At 41.9% G+C, this 27696-nt stretch overlaps 1 protein-coding gene across 3 annotated transcripts in view; it reads left to right on the forward strand.

Moving 5' to 3' along the window:
* Nucleotides 1-27696, forward strand: part of LOC135912547 (syntaxin-1A-like) — a 44414-nt gene that overhangs the window by 10175 nt on the left and 6543 nt on the right. For 2 of the 3 annotated variants that reach the window (XM_065445011.1, XM_065445009.1), the window contains exons 2-9: nt 4052-4138; nt 6382-6481; nt 7008-7082; nt 7989-8065; nt 14037-14145; nt 15556-15629; nt 17452-17589; nt 18956-19066. In XM_065445011.1, the coding sequence (XP_065301083.1) occupies nt 4118-4138; nt 6382-6481; nt 7008-7082; nt 7989-8065; nt 14037-14145; nt 15556-15629; nt 17452-17589; nt 18956-19066 (705 nt within the window). In that variant the 5' untranslated portion in view covers nt 4052-4117. Of the gene's footprint in view, nt 1-4051; nt 4139-6381; nt 6482-7007; nt 7083-7988; nt 8066-14036; nt 14146-15555; nt 15630-17451; nt 17590-18955; nt 19067-19670; nt 27354-27696 lie in introns of those variants that run through there. The other variant, XM_065445010.1, reaches the window with a different exon arrangement.

A 27696-nucleotide genomic window follows, 5' to 3' on the forward strand; every position in this document is an offset into this window, starting at 1 on the left:
TGTGAAAGATCATGCTTACATGTTCAAGACGGATATCACATTAGCTCAAGGCAAAGATAACAGATGCCTGCCCTAGAAAACGAGCGTTGGTTATAAAGAAAGCCACTGAAGAGGTTAAAGCAGACTCAGTACTACGTGGCTGCAGAAGGAGACCTATTCGAGCACGTCCTCTAGGCAGCAGCTGGTGTTCAACAGGGTTTACGAATTTATAGATAATAAGGGCAAACTGAAATCTGTGTTGTTTGTTTTACTTTTTGTGCAGGAATCGTGATGGCCAATTCGGCTTGTTCAGAAGTTTCTTTTTTTTTTTTGACGCCTTGGTTTTTCCTTTTCTCTAGATGTGGCTTGCTTCTCAGTCTGTTTGTGTTGATTTTATTTTTTGGCGTAAACATGTTTTTGCAGCATGCGACACTTTCATGAAAAATAAGACCATCTCTTCAATTTGGTTTCTGGTGCGAAATATAGCTGTGCGTGCACTCTTTTGGTGCAGTGGTAGCAGAGCCGGGATTTTGAAACATTCCACGCCTATTACATTGCTTCTCGTGTTTCATGCACAGGCAGTGCAGTGCTTCGGCCGCGTTATCTTTTGTTATCAATCAGTTGGCCTTGAGAGACGGATAATAAGTGTGTCCTAGAAATGAGAGGGAATAGCTGTGGAACGCGAAACCTGCTGTTGGTGCTCCTTCCATACCGTTATCAAGGTGATGCACTGTCTCTTTGGGTTTACGACAGGCATGTGATTGCTTTCAGTCAGCTTATTCGAGGGCGCTGCTTTATGATGTGGGTGGGGGCACAGTCACGTGGTATTTTTCATATTTTGTGATGTTTCTTTGCCAGTCGGAAAAACTTGTACGCAATTAGTACGTCACTGAAAACACCCTAAGTAGATGTCATTTGGGGGTGCCTACAGAAGTCCCATTGACACTTTGATAATTAGGACAGTACTTCTCGAGTTAAATAAATAATTGCAATTACCAAAATAACAAAAAACAGTAACAAAAAAGTTACTGGTGGCTGGAGTAACGCTACCACTTTTTTTTTTTTAAGTCTTGGTGCTTGATAGCTGGAGCACCCTGTATAATTCACTCAGTAACCGAAATGAGGCCAAGCCAGATTCACTCAAAATCAGAATCAGCAGCAGTCATGCGCAGGAGCGCTTATACTTGGACTCACAGAAAATGAAGACAGACAGACAGACAGACAGACAGACAGACAGACAGACAGACAGACAGACAGACAGACAGACAGACGGACGGACGGACGGACGGGGAGAGAGAGAAAGACAGCAGTTTCGCCGGAACGGCGAAGCAATATTAGTGATAGCCAAGTATATGACAATTACGCGAAGGAAGATTACACCATTGAGTGATGCCAGATTCTTGGTGGTGCGTATGTATATATATATATTGTAATCAAGCAGACGCGCCCCTGTGTATGTGCCGTCTGAAGAGGAAGACAAAGGGCCGTGCTGTGATCGCAAGCAAGCCCAGTGCTGCGGACAGCCCTTGCAGTGCCTTGATTTACCTAGCATTCCACAACGTTGTGAACAACAATAAACCTCGTCGCATTTGGTGGAGGTTGCTGAGATCCTTCACCTCATCCTGGAGCTCCGCACTCAAACCCTGCCAACAAGATTGCCTTGCACTATGCCTGATCCCGCCACCTCGTTGCCTGCACCACTGGCTGCCACCGTCATCTGCGCTGGTGTCCCTCGCCAACGCGACCCACCCATTTTCAGTGGGACTGCCAAACATGACGTGGAAGACTGGCTGTCATTGTATGAACGTGTAAGTGCCCATAACAAATGGGATGACCAGTCTAAGCTGACCCACATGCCATTCTACCTAGCCGACATAGCCAAACTATGGTTCTTCAACCACGAATCAGACTTTACAAGCTGGTTCGCGTTTTAAGACTCTGTTTGCTGAAGTGTTTGATCGCCTAGCTGTGCATAAGCTACTTGCTGAACACCGTCTACGCCAGCGCACACAGCAGCCTGGAGAGACATTCACCAGCCACATCGAGGATGTTCTCGATTTGTGCAAGCGGGTAAATCCCAGCATGTCAGAGGATGACAAGATCAAGCACATCCTCAAAGCCATCGAGGACAACGATGTTGCTGGCCAAAAGCCCAACTAGTGTATCCATCCTCATTAACCTCTGCCAGAGTTTTGACAAGCTGTACCACCAACGTTCCATCGCCCGCCAGAACATTCAGCATGCCGATTCCGTCTCGAGCATCGCGGTTTCTACCGAAATAACCAACTCGACCCTCTTGCAGCATATCAAAGATTTTATTCGTGAAGAGGTGGCCAGGCAGCTCTCGCTGCTGCCTCACAGTGACGCAGCTACGGCAGCTTCGCCTCCAACGCTGCAGCAAGCCATCTGAACTCAAATATCTGAAGCGTTGCCTGCAGCTCCTACAACCCCCCCACCCAATCCTATGAGTGTGCTGCTGGTCCATACCAACTTTGCCACTCACCCTATGTCGCTGCCGCTCAGTTATGCAGCTGTGGTTGCACGGCCACCTGTGCAGACAGCTTCCTTTTCATCGCCCATGCATCCGGCTTCATTTCCAGCTCGACCGTCACCACAGCTTTTCATCCCACCAAGATGTGGCGCACTCAAGACAACTGGCCTATCTGCTTTGCCTGCGGCATTGCTGGCCATGTGGCGCGCTTCTGTTGCCACCATGCCCCGACTGCGCGTGCCAGCTTTGACACGCCCAGCTACGCACCACAATATGCCGCCACGCCTCCCTTTTCACCACGACGTCTCGACACTGATCGCCGGTCAGAAACTCGGCATTCCCCTTCCCCTCGTCAGCGTTAGATTTCGCCCCTGTGTCGTCGAGTTCCCACTGAAGAGGGAAACTGACTGGTGCAGTTCCTGAGGCACAGGACAAACCAGCGCTAGTTTGTCCCCATCTAATTCTCTGTTTCCTGTGCATAAATTTTCTTGAACTAAGCTTCTTGCTCTAGTATAATGGGGCAGATTCAGTTAGGAAGCATCAGCCTTTAGTGACAGGTGTATTTGTCCCTCTTAAAAGCAAGCATTCCATTATTACTTAATAGGTTAGAAATAATTTTGACTAGAAGAAGGTAATTTTATTTCGGCATAATCACAAAAAAAGCCTGTTCTTTAATTTTTTTTCTTTAGTAAAGAGCACTTGACATGAAAATCAATCAGTTAAATGGAACTTCCATGGTCATCACTTATGTTTGCTACTTGACCGAGTGAGAATCCCAGAGCAACCACCTTGCTCTGCAAAAGCAGATAGAATTTTTACGGACGTAATCTAGGACAGTATTGGCAATGATGTGGAAACATGCAGCAGGGCTGACACCATGGAAGCGTTAATTGAGGAGGATAACGATGATAGGGACACTGCCGTTGAGTCACAAAAGCAAGCGGTGCTCACAGATAATGTAGCCGATAATGGCCAGAGTACTTTGGCACATTGTTTCGACAGAGGCCACAGAAGGATATTTTGGACAAGCTAAATGAAATATCAGTTTTCAGTTAATGCACAGATTTGCGAAGTGCCATCGAGCAAAATTTACCGAGTGGCCCAAATACAAGTACGTAAATCAATGCTTTGAATCATGCAAGTGCAATAAATTTTTCTTTTTCTTGCATGTGCCTTTCTTTACTACTTGGGAGAATTTGGAATATTTTTTTGATGACATCTGTTCACACGAAGTGTAATTAGATAAACAGGTTTTCTATATCCATTCAAGTTTGTTTTGATGAGAGTCTACTGCATGCAGTTAAAAGCATCAGTATCGCCATAAGTGTGCGCGAAGGTGAAGTGGTTATTTAGCCAGCATGATGATCGAGAGCTAAGATTAATATATGGATGATGGCACACTGGTGTGATCACATTTGTCCAGGTAGAGATAATTATTGTGAGAGTAGCTCTCACATCGAAGCTGAAATGTAATTTGTTTGAATTGTTATTACTAACTATTTATGTTATATATCATTAAATTCCAACCACATTGGCCTTCGTCAAACTGAGGACTTATCAAGGCTCTTAAACATTTCGCAGGCCCAGGCAGACGAAGATGACTTGGACGGAGATGTGGCTGTCACGCTGGAGACTCCTCCCACATTTATGGAGGAGTTCTTTGCAGAGGTGACATTCGTTCCTGCTTATCTCTATGAAGCCCTGACAGGCCTTCAGGCCTGACAGCACACAGTTGACTTGTCACATTAGCGTATCACGCAGCAGTGTCACATTCTTCCCACGTGCAAGCAAAGCGGGGTTTTGCTGAGAACAAATGGGGCAGTCACGGACTCAATCTCACATGACATGATTCTATTGCACTATCAACAGTGACAGTCCTGAAGTGTGTTGTGTAATGTTGAAATGACCACATGATTGACGTAAGTCACAGTTTTGTTGCAGAATTTGACATGAGGCTGAACAAATTGCTCGAGTCCAGCCTGGCTTGTCTTTTAGGCAGTTCTGCAGTTGTAGCGCACTGCCATTCAGCTCAAATTAGTTTTTTTTTTTTAGAAGTTTGCAGTGTTTCTGAACTTCCCAGTTGCATGAACAGCAGACTGGTGTCACCGATTTGTTACAGTAGCTTATTTAGCGTCGTCTGCTGTGGGGCAATCAAATAATGCAGGTTCCTTTACCTTCTCATGCAATCTTTTGCTCTGAGCATCTAATTATTTCACTTAGTGACAGATTAGTGATTAGATTAGTGGAAGTTGTTAGGTATCATGCCTTTAAACTATAATATCAGAGATGTTAAAACTTGGGTTAACCTCATTAAACCGTCACCAGGGTCCTTCAGTGCATTCACTGCTGATGAAACTCCAGCTTAAGTTTGCTCACTCATAGAGAGCCCTGCAGCTGTCCCCAAAGGTGGTTTCTGTTGTGTGCTTGTTGGACCAATTCGCGAACAACAGTCAAAATAATATTGTTGTTTTTTATAGGCTAGTTTGACTCCATATTTAAGGAACTGGGGTCATTGACGTTGTGGGCAGCTCTTCTGTTGTAATCGAGTGTGTGTACCTCAATTTACATTATTTGTAGCAATAGATGAAAAAAATGATTTGACCTGCCTGACAGCATAGGCACAACCTGACCTGATTTAGCATGTGTGGCTTTGAAAACTGTCAAAACCACTTGTAATGCAGTGCGTAATATAAGTCTCCCATAAACTATGTTGTCTCAAATGTCTTAAGGTACTCCTTTTTTGTTATGCAACTTTCCTGTAACTTCGTTGTTGCCATCGGTACTTTTTTTTTTCAGACGGTGCAGGTTCAGTGATGAAATATAGTTAATAGGTGTGGCGGTTTGGGCATGTTGATACATCTCGACTTCATATATGTAGCACACGAAAGAGAAGAAAAAAAAAAAAAGCGGTGAAGACACACGTAGCACAATATTTGTCTCTATCTCTCTTTTTTGTCCTCGTTTTTTTCAGCGCTACCTATATACATGAAGTCAGTGATAAACTTGAAGTTCTTGGTTTGTAATCACCGCCTTATGTTTGTGTCAAATTGTAACAAAAATATATGTGCGGCAAGACAATAGGCCCACAACTAGCACAGATTTGGGGCTTAGTTTAAGACATTCCAGCATTGGCAGGTAATAGTCCTGGGAAATGAAGGCACCAACCAATGTAAATATGCATAATGTGCCTTGCTTGTGAGCTACATTTATTCTTGTGCAGAATTCATGCCATGAAAAGGGGCAGTAAGAGTTATGAAATATTTGTCTATTTGCTTTCTTCAGAATTAATATTGCACTCAGGAAGCAAATGGTTGTAAGCAATAAATGCTTAAATTATAGACATCACGCAATCGACTGAGAACAGTATGAGAGGGCAGCGTTTACATTATTTCTTTAGAAGTATTTATTAAACCTAAGTTCACATTGAATTTTAAGACTGAAAATAGACAATGTATTTCTTTCATCAGAATTTTTAGTTGTCTGGTTGAGCCCAAGTTATGTTCTCTGCAAACCTTTTAGGCTAAATGAGCGGTGTGCTGGCTAGTTCTATGAAGGTAAAAGGTTTCAGTACTTAAAAAAAAAAATCGTTTTTTGAATGAATAGCATTCTGAACTTACAATTAAACCACTAGAGGTGATATGGTAGTGTTAATAATTCTTGGTGTGGTCATGTGGCAATTGATGCACAACTTCAAAGGTTTATGGTGTAGTATAGATCACATTGCAAGACAGATATGAAACTGGATTTTTTAAATTAAAAAAAAAATTTTGTGTGTGACAAATTTGTGATGATTTTATAACAAGGTTGATTTGCAATCGTTACAATGTGCCCACATTAACTCGGAATTCTCCTTCTTTCAATGCTTGTATATTGCTAAGGACCACAAGAAATGTCTGCATTTTCTGTTTCAGGTGGAAGAGGTTGGGCAGAACATTGAAAAGATAGAAAAGATAGTGCTTGAAATGAAGAGGAAGCACAGTGCAATACTGTCGTCGCCACTCCAGGACGAAAGTAAGGGACTCGCGTGGTGACGATCATTTGCAAGTCTCTTTCGTTGACTGTGCTCCAAGTACCGTAATGTCTTGAAGCAGGAAGGAAGCAAATTGAAATTAACACGAACAAGAGCATGCATGAAAAGGTGCAGTTGTCACTCAAGTACAGACACAGTGTTCAAATACAATGAACTGCAGATAAACAAAACCTGAGTAAATGATGTGCTCTCTGCAATTTCGGCTGGCATACTTCTTCTTATCATTATTTTTAAATTTTAACCAGGACTGGTATTTGCAAAATGAGAACAGAATGCAAGCACACACTGCCAACTAAAGTTTTTAATATAACTTTGTTATGTGACGTGACTTGCACAGTAAAGAAATGGAGGTAAATAGAGGAAAGAAAAGAAAGAAAAAAGCAAGAAGACCAAATACCAGATGACACCAGAAATGTTAATTTGAGCAGTTTTCTGAAACTGAAACAGTTTTCTTGTGTTAATACAGACAGCAGTACATTTCACTAATCATATTTCTCTTTCATGTAGAAATGAAACAGGACTTGGAGGAGCTGATGGCAGATGTTAAGAGAATTGCGAATAAAGTGAGAATGAAGCTGAAAAGTATGTTCACTTTTCTTTTTTCACATCTTTATTTCTACTTTCTTTTCTTCTTTTTGCACTTGTAGTGGTTCTCAGTAAAGGTGCCTTTAGTTTGGAATCGTCTGTGTGCCTGATGCCTGTGATATACTTAGTGCAGAAATATTTGGCAGTCTTTCTCATTCCGTCATTTTGCTCCATTTATTTTCTAAACTCCATGTACCAACTAGCCCAACCGCCAACTCCAAGATGTAACCCTGTGTGAAAAATGTTTCTATTTATTTGCTTTCAGTGATAGTGTCCAATGTTTTTAAATTTCCATCATAGTCTGTCAGGCATCACACAGAAGCAAGCAAAGATTTGCCTTGTTCATACCTGCCAACTATCTCAAATATTTCACAAGCTTTATGAATTTAGGCTCGTTTTACAATTTTACAAATGTTACATCAATTAAGTTAAAGAACAAAATAAACAAGTTCATCTGATGAAAATGAATCGTTAGTAGGTCCTAAAGCTCTTCATTGTAATTAAACCTCTCTATGCATGGTGAAACAATGCAAGAAAGTACTTGATTTAAGCAAGTTTAATGTAGTTTAATAAATCACCTTTAATAATATGCGTATTCATTTCTGATTAGGTGTGTGCTGACTGCAAGCTTTAAAAAAAGTTTGTGCTACGCTCCCTCCCCCCCTCTCCCTCAGCAGGTGGAATTTTACAAATTTTAAAGCTCACAGGTTGGCAGGTGTGCTTTCTTTTTTATATCTCAGCTGTTGGGGATGAGACGTGTTGGCAGCGATTTGGCGTACGGCTGACATGAACCACATCATTTATGAAACTTGAAATTGCCGAGTGGGCCCTGTTTTATTTTGTGATGCATTTGTGGCAGTGCATATTGTTCTCAAGTAAACTCTTATTTTTAAAAAAATACAGTGATGCAACAAAATATTGACCAAGAGGACCAATTAATCGGGAACAGATCGGCTGAGCTCAGGATACGAAAAACACAGGTGAGCTTCCGAGCCATCCTTTAATGCTGTGTTTAAACAGAAACACATATAGAAGCACTTTTGATATTATTTGAACCTATGGTATTGCGAGACTCACAGAGGGTTATATCTGCAGCAGTAGTTATGCAGTTGAACTCCATGAGGAACTCCATGAGGAAACATTCACTTAAGTATTTTTACAAGTGCTTTAATATGTAATGCAATTAGATGTAGAGTGAGAAGTTGATGGCAATCATTGTGACCTTTGAGGCAATATCCTTGCCTTGTACCCTAGGTAGCGAAAATTGAGTAAATACGTGTGAGCTTTGCATAGGTGAAGTTTAAAGTTTATTTTACTAGCCGGTGTTAAGTTAACTGTTACATGAAAGTCATGCTCAGCTTTCTTGTACTTTTCATGTAGGTTATAGTTTCAGTCTTTGGTTTAGAGCTTTACCAATCTCTATTTGTTGTTTACTTTATTGTGCATTGATAGAATAACAACACTTTTTTATTGTCTTTAGTCCTTAGCTGTGGCTGAAAGTCGAGCTAAACTTCTTCATGACACAGCCTCTGTGACACTTTACAAGAATGTGTGCAAACGTCTTAGTATGTTTGCATGCAGTGACATTTTAGTGAATGCTGTGTATGAAAACTTCATAGGAGGATTGAATGAACTACCTATCTACCCGCTTTAGATAGTTTTAGAATGTGTGAAATTTATGGTTCTCTCATATGTAATTGTCTTAAGAGTAGTGGCCATGCTTACCATGGGCACGTGTACTGAAGACCACCTGTTTTACGATGAAATGGTAGAATTGATTTAGCTGTGGTGCATCTAGAAAATATATCACACAGTGATGTCTTCTCCTGGCAGATGCATTAAATTATATCTAATTTCAGCCATTGTCTCTTCCAAAAGAGAAATTGGAAACATGCAAAATAGACAAATTACAGTTAAACTGAAAACGGCGACGATCACAGGTGTCATACCTTGCGTGAGCGAAAGTACAGGAATGGATGGTTCTGCAAAAAAACAGATTTCTTTCTTTTTCTGCCTAGGTCAGGCATGTACCCAGGATTGTTTTTCGGGAAGGGCCCAACCCAAGGCAACTTTTCTGCGCAAATGAGGGAATCGCAGGGGATATCTTTACTAGTACAAATGTGAATAATGCCCACCGTTTGCCATAAAGAGGTGTAAACCCACAAAAGAGAAATAAAATAAGGTGTATCTCACAGGTATACGCCTGTGAGATGCACTTCACCTTTGCTTGACAAACAAGGAACCACATCAAATGGACTTGTGCAGGAAAGAAGTGCAGGAGAACCACTGCCAAAAAACAAGTAAACAAGCGAAAGTGTAAAGATTTCTAGTAGCGCTTTTTTTTTAAATTAGTTCTGGAAGAACTATAGGGAAATTTACATTTGTGGAACAGTCACAGTTCTTTTGTATCCCTCATTTACTGCTCCACCAAGTACCAAAATCAACTCGTACTGTTGTTTGGGAAGTTGCCTAACGATGCGTAGCACCAGTCCTGTACAACCGCGTAGAGACTGCGGTTCTAGACATACTGTGCCCACCGCGGAAGGTTAGAAAAACACCCACATAAGCACAGCAGAGTAGTGGCTACGTCAGGCGGTTAGTCTGATAATGGTAGAAGTGTAATTCAAAACGGATGGAACCCTTCTCTACTTCCAGTGGCGTTTTCTCTACTTCCTTTTTAAATAAAAAGATGTTGACCCACAAATAGTTTCACAAACGACGGTTAAATTTGTTAATTTTCACTTTTCCTTCTTGTTTGGTTGTTGCCTCGGCTCTCTGCCTTAGTAGATCGCTTAATTTCTCAACTCTTTGTGACTCTTGTTTCCAGTTGCCAATTTTGCATGAAAAGTTTTGTACAATTAGGGAAAAGCCAGACAAGGTAATGGTTGACATTGATATTGCTTATGGGTTTAATGGTTATTGCAGGGTTTGATGATGGATGCTGTTTCACATGATTTTATTTTCCACCTTATCTAACCTATTTCACGGGTATACGGTTCCGAGGATCTGCCAGCATTGCGGCAAGCTGTCACTCGAGGAAATAATGAAGCAAAAGGAAAAGTTAAACGCTACTGGCGTTGTCCCCGGCCGCAACTCGTTCCGCGAGCGTGCAGACCAGCTGACCACGAACTGAATCCCTTTCCTGGTCTCTGCAATAATCTAAACAAAGAAGGTTGAATAAACGAAGCAACAGCGATGTGTGTGACCGTTGCAATAGATGGTGACAACTGAACGCATCTCAAGTTAATTGCGCGGGCACCGAATCAGTGAGAAAGCTGGCCGTCAAACCCCAGGAGTGGCCAATAACTATCGCCATCTAAAACGAGTAAAAAAAGCACCAAAATGTTGACTGCCAAATAGCGGTCAAGTTGCAAGATTGATTTGGCGGCGCTTTAGAAATGTGTGTGAGGAGTGGTGGTGTCGGTGGGGTATGATGTGTAACTTCAAGGGGGGGTCTTTACCCCCCCCACCCCCCCCCCTGGTTATGTGCCTGGCCTAAGTAGGTGTATTCTGAAATTATTACTCAGTCTTTTAACTGGACCACATGAACTCAGCTCTGTAGTCATGAATCTTACACTGCACATGTAGGGTAAAAATGAATTGACGTTTTTGCAGAACCTGTGGTCCATACACTTTGCTCCCTAGTGTTATGACATTCTCCTTGATGACCTGCTTCATTTAGACATGCGAGGATGCCATCATCAGTCAGCTGTTTAACCAGTGGTGATGATTATTATCCCTAATGGCATCCGTTTTGAATCAAGGTGATGACAAATAGTCGCCTAGCTTGCCTGTTACCTAAGAATAGAGTCGCTATAGATGGCTCCATATAAAAGGGAGCCATATACAGTAACTCTACCCAATAGGTGCATGCAGCACTCTCTGCAGGACATGCTGTTCTTGGGGAGGTAACAAAGTGACATAGCTTTTGTTTTAGTTTTCATGCTGTTCATCGTCATTCTTTCTGCTGCTCTCAATGCTTGACCGTTCGTGGCTTTCAGGAGTGTGTGCGTGGGCACTGTGGGGGAAAAGCGCACCTTCAGGAGACAGGTCTTTTTCTCCTCCTCTCTCTCTGCCTCTTGATTTTCTCTCTATCTCACTTTTTTCGCTCTATGACTTCTTGCAGTACGTCTGGGCTAGTCTTGCTTACCCTCACAAATCTATCTTTCTCTCTCTGCCTTTCGCTTGCATGTTACGACATTTTCTCTCAGCCTGCTGCATTCGACTAGGTTTGCAGTTTATGCTTTTTTGCAATGCGGGAATTTTGCGCATTTCTATCTCTGTCTCTCTGCATGGTGTGCCTTGGGGTTTCTCTTGTGCTTATTCTTCTACTGCCAAGTACTGATTTCTTCTTGGTTTGTGTTGCAGTTTTCTTTTTTTGTTTTAGTTAGCCTTGAGTGTGTCTTGAAGAGACTCTCACAAGGAAGCCAACCTTCTTACTCACCCAGCAAGGTGCACTCACACAGTTAACTTCTCTCAGATGTAGTGCCGGTTTCGGTTGCCATGAGTACTACCATAGTACAGTCGAGCAACCCTGCTGAATACATTTAGGAGTTCATTGTTGTTTATGAGAAATTGTTTTGGTATAAACCATCTAATAATGTAAAGGAAAGCAAAATGGGAATCCAAACATAATAATTGTAACTTTTGTGTATCCGTTAAGCGTGAGTGCCATAAAATACTTCACTTGGCTGTTACCTACGTTATCACCTTATCTACTGTATACGTATTGCCAAGCTGTCACCTTTGTAATGAGACTGTGAGTGCTGGTCATGGACCCTAGCTGCTGTGCAGCAGGGTCACACAGCATGTGCCAATGAATGAATGTTCCACTCACTCGAGGTTGCATGTTGGATGTTGAACACAGCCTGAAAGCCAACACGAAAATACTGAATGCAACATTGTGAGAGTGGAAAGGCAGTCGTCCAGGCCACATGTGCATGGCCCTGAAGGAAAACGAAATCATTGGACGTCGGCCGCTCTAGCCCTCTCTGCAACTGTGGCCTTCAGCCTTTAAATATGTGCTATTGTTTAATGCCCTGCTTTCACATTCTAAAGGGGGCACATTTGGAGGGAACCAGATTTCAAAAGAGCTTGCACACTTCTATTTTGAGGCAAAGTAAATAACTTCAGGGAGCCAAAGTTATTGTGATCTTTTCCACTATGGTGTCTCTGTTAGGTTAGTGTGCATCTTTGGGACATAAAATCCCATTATAATTGTGTTTATTAATTCAACATAGGAAAATGTTTGTTCACAGATGTAGTTAGTGCAAGAGGTAAGGGCTGTTCACTAACCAGATGCATGATGACAGCCACCTTCCTTTTGCAAAACCGAAACAGCACACCTGTCTTAGATACAACCAGACGTTTGTCCTGCCATACATTGAAGTTGCAGAAATTTGAAGTTGGTGCAACTGCTCGTCTATGGACAACTTAGGTTTGGAATCCTCACCTCTCTGCCCAGGGGAAGAGCAGTGGTGGCAGATGTTATTTTTTCTGACACGACAAGCGAGGGCTTAAGAAACAGAGAAACATTTGACTTGCCTGCAATGCTTTTCCTGCTTGACTTGACTCGTGCGCATTTGCTCCTGCTGCGAGAGTAGTTGCTTGACGTGGTGCATTTTAGTGCAAGCAATATTCCACGAGCATGGTGACGCTGTAGTGTAGATGGAAGCTCTCTAGAGGACACCAAAAGCAAATGTTAATTCTAGCTTAAGCGACGCGTCTTCATAACCTCTCGGCAATTGTTATGCTCAAAGAGGTGACTCAACTGCTATGAGAGAATTGGAATGGAACAGGTTGTGTTTCTGGAAGACTGGAGATCGCCAAAAAAGAAAAAAATAAGAAGACAGGTAGATCTAGGTCATCAATTTTTCTGTTGTACTGGTGATCTTTCCCTCTGTCAGGCACTATTGTCATTGGTGCTTCAGTGTGCTGTGCAAAGAGGATGTCATACATCCTGAACATAGAAAATTCTCCCATAGGAATATGCCATGAAATTGGAGAGGCTTAACTTTTTTTGATGTTCAAATGCAGCATGGTTACCTCATTTTCAGCGGTTGGCTAGCATTTAGCGGTTATATTTGGAATATAAGATGTTGTGGGGGTTCATTCCGTATCTTCACAATGGTTGGACCAATCGTATCTCATGTTTTCAACTTCCTCGCTAGCAAAAATTTTTTTTCTGTACAGTGACATTTCAGACCCGCTCAGAGCACTCATTGTAGCTTGAATTGATGTTTGCCTTCTGTGTCCTTTTAAGACTGTCTCTCTGTTGCCGTGTTTACCATGGCCGTTTCTGGTCCTTCACATTGTGTTGTGGAGGATAACATGAATCCAGAAATGATGGGCAGCCGTAGAGCTTCTGCTTTTTTTTATTGCAAGCACTCGTGCCTGATGGTGAAAGGACATGCTAATTGCCTCAGTGTAACTGAATTTCTCAAATTTATTCAGACATCTCATGCAAAAGATCTGTAATTCATGTGCAAAACACAATGGCATTGCTTTTGTGAGCACTCTATAAAATAAGGTAATGTAGCTATGTGCTCCTCCTTGGCAGTGCTAATTTTTTGCTGTCTATCTATAGGTGTTTTACAAGCTACAAGCAGCTAATATTGTTCCTTGTGAGGGCACACCTAATTCACACTGCTGTGCTACAGCAACAAGCGGGCAGCACCTGTAATGTTTGCTATATTTGAATACTGAACAAGCAAAAGTCCTATGAAACATAGTTACCTATGGGCTCAATCAATTATGAGAAGTTGTACAATTTATTTCATGAAGGAGATTTAATTGCATATAGTATTCATGTGATCATTCGAAATCAGCTTAGCACGTTCCTTTCTATTGTACTTGTCTTTGTATAAACGTGGTTGTCATAGTCACGGCGGTGTAGGTGTGGTTGTGGATGCTATGCATATATCACCAACCTTCTCATTTTTCGTGACACAGCATTCGACACTTTCTCGCAAGTTTGTCGAAGTCATGACAGAGTACAACAAGATCCAAAATGACTACCGTGAGCGGTGTAAGGACCGCATCAGGCGACAACTGGAGATCAGTGAGTAGTAACTATGTGACAGATTCCTTGCGCTTCTTTCACTGGCTTCAGAATATTGTTCTATACTCCGCACTTGAATGACAGTGACATTCTTTCAGTTCAATGCAATTCAAGTTTATTATATACAATAGAAATAATACATAGCTGTGCATACACAGGAGGAGGTACCAAGGTTTAATCACTGTTGTTGGGACTTCTTGTGCAAGTAAAGCGAGTAAAACTACAAAGTACTCTTGAACACATTGATTGTTGCCTTCATTTGACTGTTGCTCAAGATTCATGGTGGTCCTTGAAAACCTTGAAAACCCTTGAATGTGAAACTTTCACTTGCAAGGCCTTCGAGAGCCTTAAAAATTTTAGCAGATTAAACTTTTTTTAGTTTTCCTTGTGGCTAAGCTCAGTTGATTTTATTTTTGGATCAGACCACAAGGCTTATGCTAACGAAGACTCGAGCCAACCTGCTCCTCTTACCATTTTTGTGGTAGGGCCACTTGTTCATATTGGCTGGTGATGGCTTATGTAAACAGTTTAGCTAACATTTTTATTCCAGTAGCAATTATACAGGCACTTGAGGAACGTTTGCACTGTTGGTGTTGGTGTTGTTGATATGCTGTCCTTCTATCAAGGAAGCCAGGTGGACGCACTGTCACGCTCTGCTTAATCGACTCTGCTGGAGCCAGGGTGTGGCATTCTGGCTTCCACTGCTGGCATGAGCACTGTGTGCATAATACACAGTGGTGAATGTCAAGCTAAATTTATGTAATCGTTTCTTTGGGCAGGCTGACCAATGGTAACCGTTTTCCTTCAATCTCATCTCGTGCGCTCGTTACACCAATGTTCTGAAATATGCCTTCAGCACAACGCAACACCATGCTATCGCTTACAATCTTTGCAGTCATGCAAGAAATAAATGTTTCCTTGTTGTAAGACAGTGCTTTGTTTTCTAGCTGTAATCCTTGAAAATGCATCATCAGAGCCTTGAAGTTCCTTGAAATTCCTTGAAGACTCTTGAAACTTTTGCAAAGGCTGCTACAGGCTCTGCTATGGGTCATTATAGGTGCAGTTCATATACCACTTGTTAGATGTGCTAAGATGGCTCAATGGCTATGTTGTGCTGTGTAGACCACTAAGAACTGCTGGTAGGGGCTACTTTTGCGGCAGCAGTGGCAAACTGAAAGTCGTCCAGTGATTGGTCTGTTTGAGTAGCCTTTTCTGGGGGAGCCCCTTTCTATAAAGAAAGAACAAACGCTTTTGGAATTGGGCTTGTGCTTCTGCAGAGTCACTGATATAAACCCAGTACTACTGTTTTAATAAACTATCATTATAAAACATTAATTAACCTCTCCAATAGTCGTGCCCCTGGTCATAGGTACATTGAGCCAGATAGAAAATGTTCTCTTCATTTTTCAGCGGGGAAAATGACAACAGACGAAGAAATTGAAGAGATGCTGGAAAGTGGAAATCCAGCCATATTCACTCAGGGAGTGAGTACTGCTTAGTATTTCTATTTGTCATGCCTTTTTAAAGTTTGGTTAGATGCTAAGCTTCTGGTCAGAGAACTGATCAGTTTTGAAGGACTGGTCAGAGAGATTAGGGTTGTGCGAGGCGCGGATCGTCAAGTCAAATACGTGTGTGAGAGAGGACGATGGGATGAAGAATGAAGTGGCTCAGTTATGCGACTGTGCACCGTTTGTGGTTAGTGTAGTCCATACGAGCTGAGATTTCTGCTGCGTATGCATGTACATGTCTACGAAATTTGCAATTTGCGCAACATTTTACACTAGCTGGACCTCCCTGGCATAGTTAAAAAAGTCTCGATCTTTGCCACCTGTGCCCCCTTTAGAATGGCTCAGCTTTTTGGCTGATGCTTCTGAGTAGTCACTTGCTGTTGGGCTCATTATTGACCTTGAATGCCAGGTACGTTTGCTGTGGCTTCTGCATCCCCCTAGTTGCCGTCATTGGTGCTCTCATCACTGCGCCATGCAAGGTGCTTTTCTGGCAAAGACATATAAGATAAGACAGTGCTAGCGGTGCCCTTGTTATAAAAGCAATTCACAAGAAGCAAATGCTAGAGCATTACTGCGTGACTTTGTGTACATTACAGAGAACCGTACCACCTTTTTTTAGACACTGCTCTCCTTGAAAGAAAACCTAAAGTATTTGCTCAAGCAGTTACTCTAGAATAGCAGCTTGGGCTTGTTGGTTTTCCATCCTGGTGTTAACAGTGTAAAACGTAGACAGGACACAAGACGAACGCTTGTGGTGTCGTCTTCTCATCTCTTGTCTCATCTATGTTTTGTGCTGTTAACACCAGGATGGAAAACCAACAAGCCCATGGTGCTATTCTAGTGAAATACATTTCTTGTACTTTGGGCCCTGTTCAATGTTTCACTCTCGGACAGCGCTTGTGGTGTCGTCTTCTCGTCTCGTGTCCCGTCTACGTTTTGCGTTGTTAACATCAAGCAGTTAGTAGCCTTATATGCTCCAGAAGTGTGAGACCGCTCGTGCTTTTTTACCGCCTGTTGGATATATCTAAGATGCTTGTACAGAGGAGGCCTTGCCAGGTATTGTGTACCGTTAGCTTTTGTGCCTTTCTTAAACTCTGTTCAATAAAACAAACATTTAGTTTCGATATTTGTCTTTTTTTAAAATATCAGCTGTAAAAAAGTAATGAGCATAGTTTAGCTGGCAAGTGGGACATAGTGGTATCAAAGTCATCTTTCTAGCTCTGCAAGCATCATGCTAATTGCACATATGTTTTGAAACATAATGTGTTGACCATGTCTCATTGGTGCAGGCATTAGCTTGGCTCTTATATATTAATTGTTTTTTCACGAAACTCCAAGAGACTGACAGGGTAGCATTTGAGATTCCTCTAACATGGGTGTATTCATCTTTCAAGAGCAAATGGCAACGAAGTTACTGCAGGAGACAAGGAACACAGAAATGAAATGTAAGGATGCGTTAAAATAAGGCTCAAGAGGTCCTAGTGCATGTCAAGAAATTGCCCAAAGCAGGCGAGCTGGTTCCTCTACAAATTTTTTTTTAAATTCTCAGCTTGCTGTTGGTGAAACATAATTCATGCGTGGCTTATACAGTCATGGACATTCTAGAATTTGTCTTCTATTGCACCCTTTGCTGGTCAACTACATCTGCTACCAGAATTTTCTTCTGTTTTGCCCTAGTGTCACAAGGTGTGATAGAGAGCAACAAAAATCTACCTGTGCATTCTGCGACAAGCCTCATCTGTGTGAATGAAAAAAGAGTGGTTTGTTATGATGCCCCAACCACTGGTGGTGCCCACAGATTGTGATGGAGACACAGAAGGCCAGGCAAACACTGGCCGAAATCGAAGCCCGCCACCACGACATCATCAAGCTGGAGAAGAGCATCCGGGAGCTTCACGACATGTTTATGGACATGGCCATGCTGGTGGAAAGCCAGGTATGGCCAGCTTTACTTTGGCCGGGTGCTAAAGGTTTCTTTATAGCCCAATGTAACATTCATACATGTATATGCGCTCGCAGGCGTCACATTACGTCGGGGAGAGGTGACCGCCTTTTAGTCTGTTGTGGTATGGCTGTCACAATGGCTGTCCGTCAACATGTGCCAGCGGCACTGACAGCAAGCTAGAACATGCTCTATATCACATTGGGCTAAGGTGCTTGAGTTACGCTGAATGCTAAGCGTGCATGACTGGGAACCCTTGCGCGCAGCAGTTTGTGAATGGCACTACGGTCATTGACAGTGGCGAAGCTCTGCAAAGTAGTCCCTGCTCTGATTGGCCAGTGTGTATTGACACTCTAATTCGAAAGACTGTGTATAGCATTTATCCAGCCATTGAACCGTTCTCGACATCAGTTGCTTACGTTTGACTGTAAAAAAGCATGCACATCAACAGCGTGTGTGACGTGGTGCATATCAACCAGCGCTCTCTGATGCACAGGCTACTTCGGATTATAAGCGAGCCTTAACTGTTTGCGCTGTTCAGTACCACAGAAGGAGATAAGACAAATCACACCCGTTGCCTGGTGTGATTTCTGCTTTTATCATGGGACTTTTCTATGTACTTAAACAGAACTGGTGATTTACTCTGACAGCAGCTAAATGTGCAAAACTGAGTTCGCTGTGTCCATATCTCCATACTTTTCATTACACCACAGTTGTCATCAGGCTGCCTCCTTATCTACAGCTTCTTGTGGCGAAAAAGCAAAAACAAATTTTGTTTGCTTCCTCAACTTGTAATTGAACTAATGCCCCTAAGACAATGAGCAGTAGGAAGTTGGTGCATAACTTATAGAGCTGTCATGCAACTTTCACAGTTGGCAATACAGTAGAGTCACAGTGTAGAAACCTTTTAGGAATGAACCAATATAGTAAAGTAAATCTTAAATTTTTATCGCTGGTACCAGAAACTATTATGTGCTTATAACGAATGTTGGAGGTAACAAACATATTTTTGTGTCGGATTGGCCTTTGTTATGATGAGGCTGAACTGTATGTGCGGGGATTTGTTTGCCATGCAGACTCTGTAAGTGGTCGCATCTTTCTTGTTTTGTTTTGTTGTTGCTCGCACATCCTTGCGTGTATGTCGAGGCTGCAGTAGGCAACACAGTAGCGGATAGAGAGACTGCGGTGCATATTGCACAAAAGAAGTAGTGCTTGAGAAGATGGCGGTGTTCATTGTTAGAACCCACTGCTGTCGCAGGAAAGGAATTGAGAGTCACAGGAACAGCTAAAATCTGCCGATTTTTTTTTTGTCTGTGTGTGTTGGTCCCTGTGTTATCACAACGATTGTTGCGGCTCGCAGGGAGAAATGGTGGATCGCATTGAGTACCACGTGAAGAATGCTGCAGCCTATGTTGACACTGCCACTCAGGAGACTCGACGAGCTGTTCGTTATCAGAGCAAGGCACGCAAGGTGGGTTTTATATATATATATAAAAAAAATGTGGTCTATCGCCTTTCATATTATGTCTGCATCCAATATGAACTTATTCTGGAAAATGTGGAGGCACAAACATGAAAGATGGCTCATGATGGTCATGATGAAGTTTGATAATGATAACAGTGTTATTGTTAATATTATGATGGAGCAAATTTTTCTGCTAAAAAAAAAAGGAGCTACAAACACTGCAAGCTCATCTAATTCTTACTGATTCCCTGTGGTTACTATGAGATGCTTCATGAGCTTGAAGCAATTAGAGGTGCGGGTTTACGTGGTGTAATCCAGTCTCCCAATTGGTTATTCTCTTCTGCAGCTCGTGAGGGTAACGCCATATCATTCATTGTTTTTGTTTTTTGTTTTCCTTTTTAGGGCTTCAGTTAATTTTCTTTCTGTTGAGTTTTTGTTCGTGCAGCATTCCCTTGCACAGTTTAGAGTCTGAGTTTTAGAGTATGCAGCCCATTTAGCATTTTCTTGGTGCCGTTTTTAGTAGTGACCTGCAGTCCTTTAGGCAAGCAGGAAAACATATTTCTTTCTTGTTTTCTGTTGTTTCATTTTTGTTTATTTTTGTTGTTTGCAGAAGAAAATAATAATCCTAGTCCTGATTGTGGTCATCGTTGTCATCCTGGCCATAATTATATTCGTCTCAGTCCGGAGATGAAAGAAACGGAAAGGACAGCGACATCTTTTTCTCGTGCACCAAAATCCTTGACAGAATCCGAAATACGCAGCACATTTCTCATTGCAATAGGCAGCGAGGCCCTGGCTTCTGTGCCCCACATGGCAATGCTGCAATCTGACAAGACGAGCCTGCCACATATTTTTAGAAATGTTCTACTGATTTTGCTGTTGCTTCCTTGGTATATATTGTTAGTCATCTTTGTTTTTTAGAACATGTATAGGTTGTGCCAACTATGGTGATAGGCTCTGGTGGAAGCAGAAGCAGTGAACTCTTTCGGTCACCATGGACAGGTGCATGGACTATTCAACTATTATATTGGCACCTGTACTGACTATACACTGGTACCGGGTGCCAACTTGGGCCTGCATGTTAGTTATGCAGCGTGCACTTTGCAATGTAGATAACTGAGGGCATAGTATTGTGATGTTGCGTATGATGCGCCATCATTTCTTTATTTGCTTGTTTACAAATGGAAAGTTAAAGAATGAAAATATATAGCACAAGAGCATTGAAAGGGCTAGCTCTCAACCTCGTCACATGTTTGCATCCCTTTCGAATGAATCTGAACTGTCCTACTGACATCACCAGTAAAGATGGCGATGTCAGTAGGACATCACCATCTTTACTGGTGATGTCCTACATTACACCAGCATTACACATTAGCTAGTCAATGTAAAATGTGTTTCGACCTGGACGTGCACGCACCTAGCTGTGCTGTAGTGTTGAGCATTTCTTAACGAGCATTGCCCCAGCATATCGCTAGAGGCCTGGCGCCAGTCACCTTGCAGGATATTTTTGTACAACCTGTGTAACCTTTCTGTATATTTGACCACAACAGATAAAACGAACACACTGTGATGAGTAAGTTTTTTTTGTAGAGATAATTTTGTTCAGCAAAATGCATGTGTTGTAAGTGCAGTAAGCGTGCCACTTGTAAAAGTAAAGGTGCTCTTTGATTGAAGGACTTCTACTATCATTAGGTCCATTCAATTCACCTGCACCACTGAGAACCAGTTCACGGTGGTTCACGAGAAGTTAAAAAATTTTGCAGTTCGATTTCTGCGGTGCAGGCACAACGTGACACTCAAAACGAATGTCAAGATGCAGACGCGGTGCAGGCGTTATGTTTTGTCCAAGTAATGTGCACGGATTGCGTAAGTTTGAGAGGTCCTGAACTGCTTGTCTAATCAGCTTTTGAGGCATGAATTCACCCGTGCTTGCTTAAACACAGCAGACGCAGGTAAGCGGGTTTGTAACGGTGCTTGCGCATGTGTGCTGTGTAGTCTGCTGCACTGCTGCTTCGCACCTGTACTCTGCACCAACAGAATAGAGGGTGCAGCAAAATTGTGAACCAGCCTTGCAACTTTCTGGTGCCATTGCCGCACCACTGAAACGAACGACAGGGTGCAGCACCTTGTGAACTGGTTCATGTGGTGCAGGTGAATGGAATGTACTACCTATTATTTTGGATGCTCTTCCATAGCACCACTGAGTGCTAATTTCATTTGCAACAGCAATCTTAGTACTTTCATTTAGGTTTTTTTGTTCTTTTTGTTTACTTTTTTCTTTCTTGTATATATATATATATATATATTTATCACCATGCATTTCCCTGTTGCAGTGCACCATCTGCACATGGTGGCTTTTTTTTTCTTGCTTGCTTTTTTTAAAAGGCATCATCAGTATTGGCACATAACACTGCTTCATCTTCTCGGAATGGTTATGGAAGCCCTTCAACGCACTGAAGTTGTGATCCTTGAGGCCATCTTGCACAGTTATTTGCCAGGTTGATACTAGAAGTGTTTTAATAGTGACATTTTAAATTGAATTGGATGTTGATATCAGAAGAGTACGGGCTTTGAATACTGAAATGACTACTGAATATTTCTATAGCTCTGAAAGTATAAGAAGAAACGGCGAAGGAGGGTGGGTAGCACCTACATACAATCTTACTGTTACTTCCTTCAGTGCACAAAATGCTATTTTGAAAGTTTATTTGACTAAGCCACTTCTAATGAGCAGGTTGTAAAAATTACAAAAACTCACAGCTGGCTTGCGTTTAGAATTTGTAGCTACTGGTTGACTGTGTGCATGGAACGCTTTCATCACTGGAAGGCTCTAGTAACTGCTGTGGCCCTGTATAGTACAATCAAATTTAATTATAAAGTTGAATGTCGAATTCTTATGTCAGATATTACTGTCATTCAGAAGAAAAGTGTTCGATTTGTTTTCAAAACATTTAATAGTTGCAGACCTCCTAGATTGAAAGATGTACAATTGTTTGTGGCTTACGAAATCAAAGAAAAAAAAATAAAGATGGGTGCTACAAGGTGCTAGTTATCAAAAAGAAACGGCATATTCGATAGGATTAGCTGGTGACTATATGCACTGGAAGGATCAGTGGCAGTCCAGATGAAACATGCGCAAGTGAAGGGAAATGACTTAATGGTGTTGCCTTCTTTCTCCCTTTAAGTTTATTTAGTTCATCTCGTTGTTTGAAATGCAACTGGCAGGTGATGCATGCCCTGCATTTAGCTTGAAAAGGCTGGTTGGACCGGCGATGTGTGCATGTGCCAGAAGTTGCAGGTTCTCCGAGTGGGGAGGGAGGAGCATGACAAGGAGCTGAGCTATGCACAGCGAAAAGAAGTAAACGGCAAAATGTAAAAGTGGCACGGCGCCATTGCTAGTTGTGCAGCCATCTAGCATGCTCTGCTTAGCGTACTTCTGCAGAAGATGCACAGATCTAACTTTTTTTTTGTTATCAGCAGGTGCTTTTTCATATTAAAATGTGAGTCATCTATGTGCCGCATTTTGCACTATTCTTAAAAATAAACATTGAGAGGATTAGGCTAGCCAACTTGACCACGGCATCATTGCAGGAAACACAAACTGTGGTTGCAGAAAACGAAAAAGAGGTGCTTGAAGTGTGTTCATGTTGATTAACACACTTCAAGCACCTGTTCCACATGACTTCAACTACTGAAGTCACATGATTGAGTGCAAGGTCCACTTGTACAGAAAAGCTGAGAAGCACAAAAGTAGACAGAAGTGAATTTCAGCTTCAAGTGTGCTTTTCAATCTTTCAATGAGTTTTCTGCTCCAGTGTGGCCTTTGAATGAGGCCTTAATTACAAATGTCAACGCACTGTGCTTTTCCAACAAAAGAGGCATCTTTGAACCCTTTGAAGCAGTAATTGTTCTAGAACTTTCTTATTCTCCAGAACTGACAAGCTGACAAGGTGCATAATGTGGCACTCAAATCTGAAGCTTCCGTGCATGCTCAATAGTTCAAAAACAATGAAGGCTGGTGTAATGTTTAAAGCAGAACATTTGGATGTAAGACAACTCAGCCATATTGCGGGTGGTCAGGCAGACATCGACAGGCGATCCACCAAAGGTGGATTGTCACTGGATGCACTGTTTGCATGCATAAAAGCAAGTCCCTTTGTGCAGCGGACATTCCAAACTCCTCTGGGCAATGAAAGAAATCAGTGTGCTTTGTCCAGTGAATCTGCACTCTCTGTATAACCAAAATATTAGTCATTGATCAACAGTTGGTGAGCAAGGAAGCCTGATCATGGAGAAAAAGTTTCAACAGTGGGACTTGCCTTCATCAAGGAAATAGCTGCTTTCTTTAATTGGCAGGGTTTATATATAGAACCCGCTCTCCCAAGGGTAAAGAGGATAAGTAGGTGGGAAAGGGTAAGATGAAGGGCTGGATGAAATGGTAATTTTGAAAGGTAATGGTAAATTGTGACTTAGAGATTATGGGCAGGGGGGGGGGGGGGGGATCTGCTGGTGCTTCTTTAGCAATGGTGGCAGGGTGCCTTTAAGAAGGGTGCAAGGGTGCCTTTAAGAAAAAGAAATGCTGGTAAGAAAAGAAAGCAGTGACTAGTATGAATGTGTCTACACGAAAGTAAAGAGAAAAAAAAATCTTGGCAAAATTAACCATGTCACTCATTGATGATCAATTTAAGTCTCCCATCTTCCTTTGACTCCTTTGTCTTGTTAAGTTAATATGGATATATACTTCCAACTTGATGGTGTTGTTATAGGTTGCTTTACAAATGAGAAAGTTCTTTCATTTTCTGTGTCTTTACAGCAATAACACGATAATCATGGGAACCAAAGACAACATATTGCTATATACTATATGTTATTCAGGCAGTGCTTTTTAGCCTGGTGCTGTTTATTGACAATAGTCAGCTGTGTACTTTTTAGGCATATCTAGATACCTCTTCAGTTTCCTTTTCCTTTGTCATTATGGTAGTGAAACAACAGTCATGTTTATTTACAGGTGGAACAAGTGACAGCACATCATTCCTTATGCATTGCTTTTCCTTCTTTTACTGATGTGGTATAAAGCTTTTGCTGTAGGCCTTTACTGAAGCTGCGAATGCATGCGCAGTTGCGAATTCTAGTCGGTGGTTTATTTCTCTTCTTTTGTTTTATTGGTGGAAATTGTGTCAGTCAATAATGTTCCTGTTTTTTACATGTTTGAATGAATGTTCTCAATAGCTGTGTTTGCATCGAATATTTTCCGATGACCACAACGAATACATATTGGGGCAAGATGCCCCAAATTTTTAGAAGTATGATTTGAAATTTAGAAAGGGGCACAAATCTGAGTCATGCTTTGTACGTTGCAACAGTGTTTTTTTCCTTCTTTTTTATTGCTTCTTTGAAACTTCTTTAAGAATGAGGGTTACACCGGTGTCACACGGCACACTTTTGATCGCGATCAAGCTCAATCTGGATCGAATTTCTCAGTCGTGATTGGCTCCTTTGCGCAAGCTACGCAAGGGATCCAATTGCAGCAAGGAATTTCAATCTAGATTGGGCGGGATCGCGATCAAAACTGCGCCGTGTGACGCCAGTATTAGTCGTGTGTGTTGAGGTGGGAGGAGGGAGGGGTTGATTTGTATACCTCTACTGGCTCCCTTATGCCTATGTTTTGTTCATGTATCTGTGCAAGTCTGCTTGGATGGTTTAGCTTCTTGCTCAATATTATTTTTCATTGGTGCTATCATATATTGTTTCTGAAGCCGGATGAACTTTATGGACTTTGTGCAAGATTGAGTAATCATTGTTTGTATGGCTTTCTTGGGTTGCTGATTATTTGGCGATAAATATAGCCATAACTATAGCTATAACTACGCTTCTGGTGTGTCACTGTATTATTGTAAGTTAGGCCAATATTTAGCAGTTTATCTCTCTTCAAAAGATCTGCATGGCTAGTGCGTCACACCATGAAAAGGGCAAAACAGAATGATTATGAGAAAACTGTTGCAGGAATGGCACAGAAATAACGATTAGAAAAGTTAAATGTTTGCTCGTGATAAGCAAGAAGAGTAAGCAGCACAGATATTTAAATCTAAATGGTATGCCCCACCTGTCTTTTGTGTTTGTGCTAGCATTATACATGGATGGTCTGGAAAATACAAGCTTTCGTACTGTGGTGCAGTCAGTCACAACCACAGCATCCTGCTAGTAACAGTGCAAAATGTAGACAAGAGACGAGACAAGAAGACACCACAAGCGCTGACTTTCAACAACGTTTATTCTGAAAGAAACACGGCTTCTTATAACCATTGCCCACACGTGTCGCAGTCACGTGATCGCACATCATGTGAAACATGCACTTTTTCTTTTTTGCCCTCAAGATAGTGGTTGCATATGCAAAAGCTCAAGTTCTCTTTTTGTCAGTAACAAGGACGGCGTGCTAACGCATTGGTCACGAAGTCTGGTAATCTCGGCTGCCTCAATTATCTCCCGGACCAGCTGGTCATTGTGTTTCTTCAGCACTTTACAGCGTCTGAATTCTGCGGCGCAGTCTTTTGAGGGGCAATCCCTGATGTGGATGCCTAGATTCCTGTTAGCCTGCTCGACGCTAAGTTTGTGTTTCTTTAGTCTTTCATTTGTGCATCTTGAAGTTTGCCCTATATACCTTTTTCCACATTTCAGAGGTATTGAATACACCACCGCCTCTGTGCACTCCACAAAACGATTCTGGTTATTTATCGTGCACCCTTTCTGGTTTATCGGCTCTTCAGCATTGACGCGTCGGCAGAGGCTTTTTAGTTTTTTCGGGGCAGTAAGCACTACATTAACTCTAGCTTTGCGCCCAATCTTTTTCAAGCGGTGAGATAAGTTGTGCACGTATGACAGGGCCACGGTCCATCACTTTTCTTTCATTTTTGGCTTCTCGCCACCTGGCTCGCCATGGGCACGCTCGAGTTTTAGGTTCTTGCTCATTTTTTCTGCAACGGACACAAGAAGGTGCGACGGGTAACCAGCCCTAGTAAGCCGGTCAACCTGCCGACGAAAACTTTGTTCCATTGCGTGGTGTCTTCTTGTCTCGTCTCTTGTCTACATTTTGCGCTGTTACTAGCAGGATGGAAAACCAACAAGCCCAAGCTGCTATTCTAGGGAACCACAGCACGTTCTAGCAATTAAAGCAAACTGGTGCACATCAGAAACGGTGCTTATTCATCCCATCAGAAAACTACGGTAATGTGTGGCACTGAAATGAAATACAAGAGCATCATCTCCACATTACTATGCAGAAAGGTGTCAGATTTCTTGACTCATGGTTGTCATGAGATGAAGGTGCTTTCATACTGGGAAGGGTAGGGAATGTCATTTGCACCAAGTCCAGTACCGAGGAATGGGCCACTCTCTGAAGAGACCCTATCTTATAATATTCCCCTTCCTTGCTATTCCCATTCCTATGCAGACGTGCACTTAATTAAGCAAAAAGAAAAGTTCAGTTTCCTAAGTATTATGTTTTGCTCCTATGAAGTTACGGGTTTCTTAGGGCATTGTAGAGCAGGCCTTTGTCCAAGCGCACGAGGTCCTCAATATGCTATTTCTGTCAGAGAAGTGCAGAGAGCAAGAAGCATCATTGTGTCTGCAATATTTCTATGGATGTGCAACAATTTTGAGATATTCTGCAACTATATTTAGATGTCTCTCTATACTTTGAGTGTCATTTCTTTTTATTTTCACTGCTACGCTTTTCTGGACAGGTTTAGATGGTCAGTAGCTTTATTTTAAAGTGTCTCATGTTCTATGACCACAGTGATGGAATGGCATCATCACACCCCTAGTGGAAGGGAGTTCAGCATTACGTAAAGTGCCCAGAAACTAACCCCCCTCCCCCACCTCTCACCTCCCACTCTCTTATTTTTTCTTCTCGGTTTCATCTGGTTTGTGTCATTTATCCAAACGCGACATATTGCGTACTGACATCTGTGTTCAGAGAAAAGAAACCCCAAGAGCTCAAGGCCCACTTTTTAGATTATATTGATACATAGAGTTGCTGTTATCAAAGGTGCTTTACCGTTTTTCTTTGTTTAATCCTTCCTACACCACAAACTAGTCCTGCTCCTCAGCTACCACTGGTGTCAAGCTAATTTTTAATGTTTTAAACCTTGTCTTATGTACTAATGGCAGGGGACACCTGTGTGTTTACTTTTCTAGGTTTGCTCTACAGTAACAAGGGCTTTATTTCATTTCGTATTTCATTTCGCAGTATTTTGCTCTGTGTGTACACTGCATAAAGATATAGACACTCTTGTAATTACTTTTCCCTTTTTTAGTATTATGTGCCAAAAATTCAGTGCTGTCTTGATGGCTTTTGGTCATCTCTCATTGTGCGGCATCTTTTGCTGCAACAATAATTTTATAAAAGCATCAGTACAATGCTGAAGTTGAGACCTCATTTGAAGTATTATCAACTTGCACTAATTCAAACTCCTGAGGATTGTACACTGCTGTTCGCGTTCTTAAAAGTTTGGATTATTCAGAGTTATATACAGTATTGTCCGAAATAGAATTTTATGAAACCAGTAACTTATTCACAGTAGCTCAGTAGCTCAGAAATGTGCACAATATTTTTGCAAGGTACAAGAGTGAGCGATCAG

The sequence above is a fragment of the Dermacentor albipictus genome, chromosome 2, assembly GCF_038994185.2.
Source record: "Dermacentor albipictus isolate Rhodes 1998 colony chromosome 2, USDA_Dalb.pri_finalv2, whole genome shotgun sequence".
Classification (NCBI taxonomy): domain Eukaryota; kingdom Metazoa; phylum Arthropoda; class Arachnida; order Ixodida; family Ixodidae; genus Dermacentor; species Dermacentor albipictus.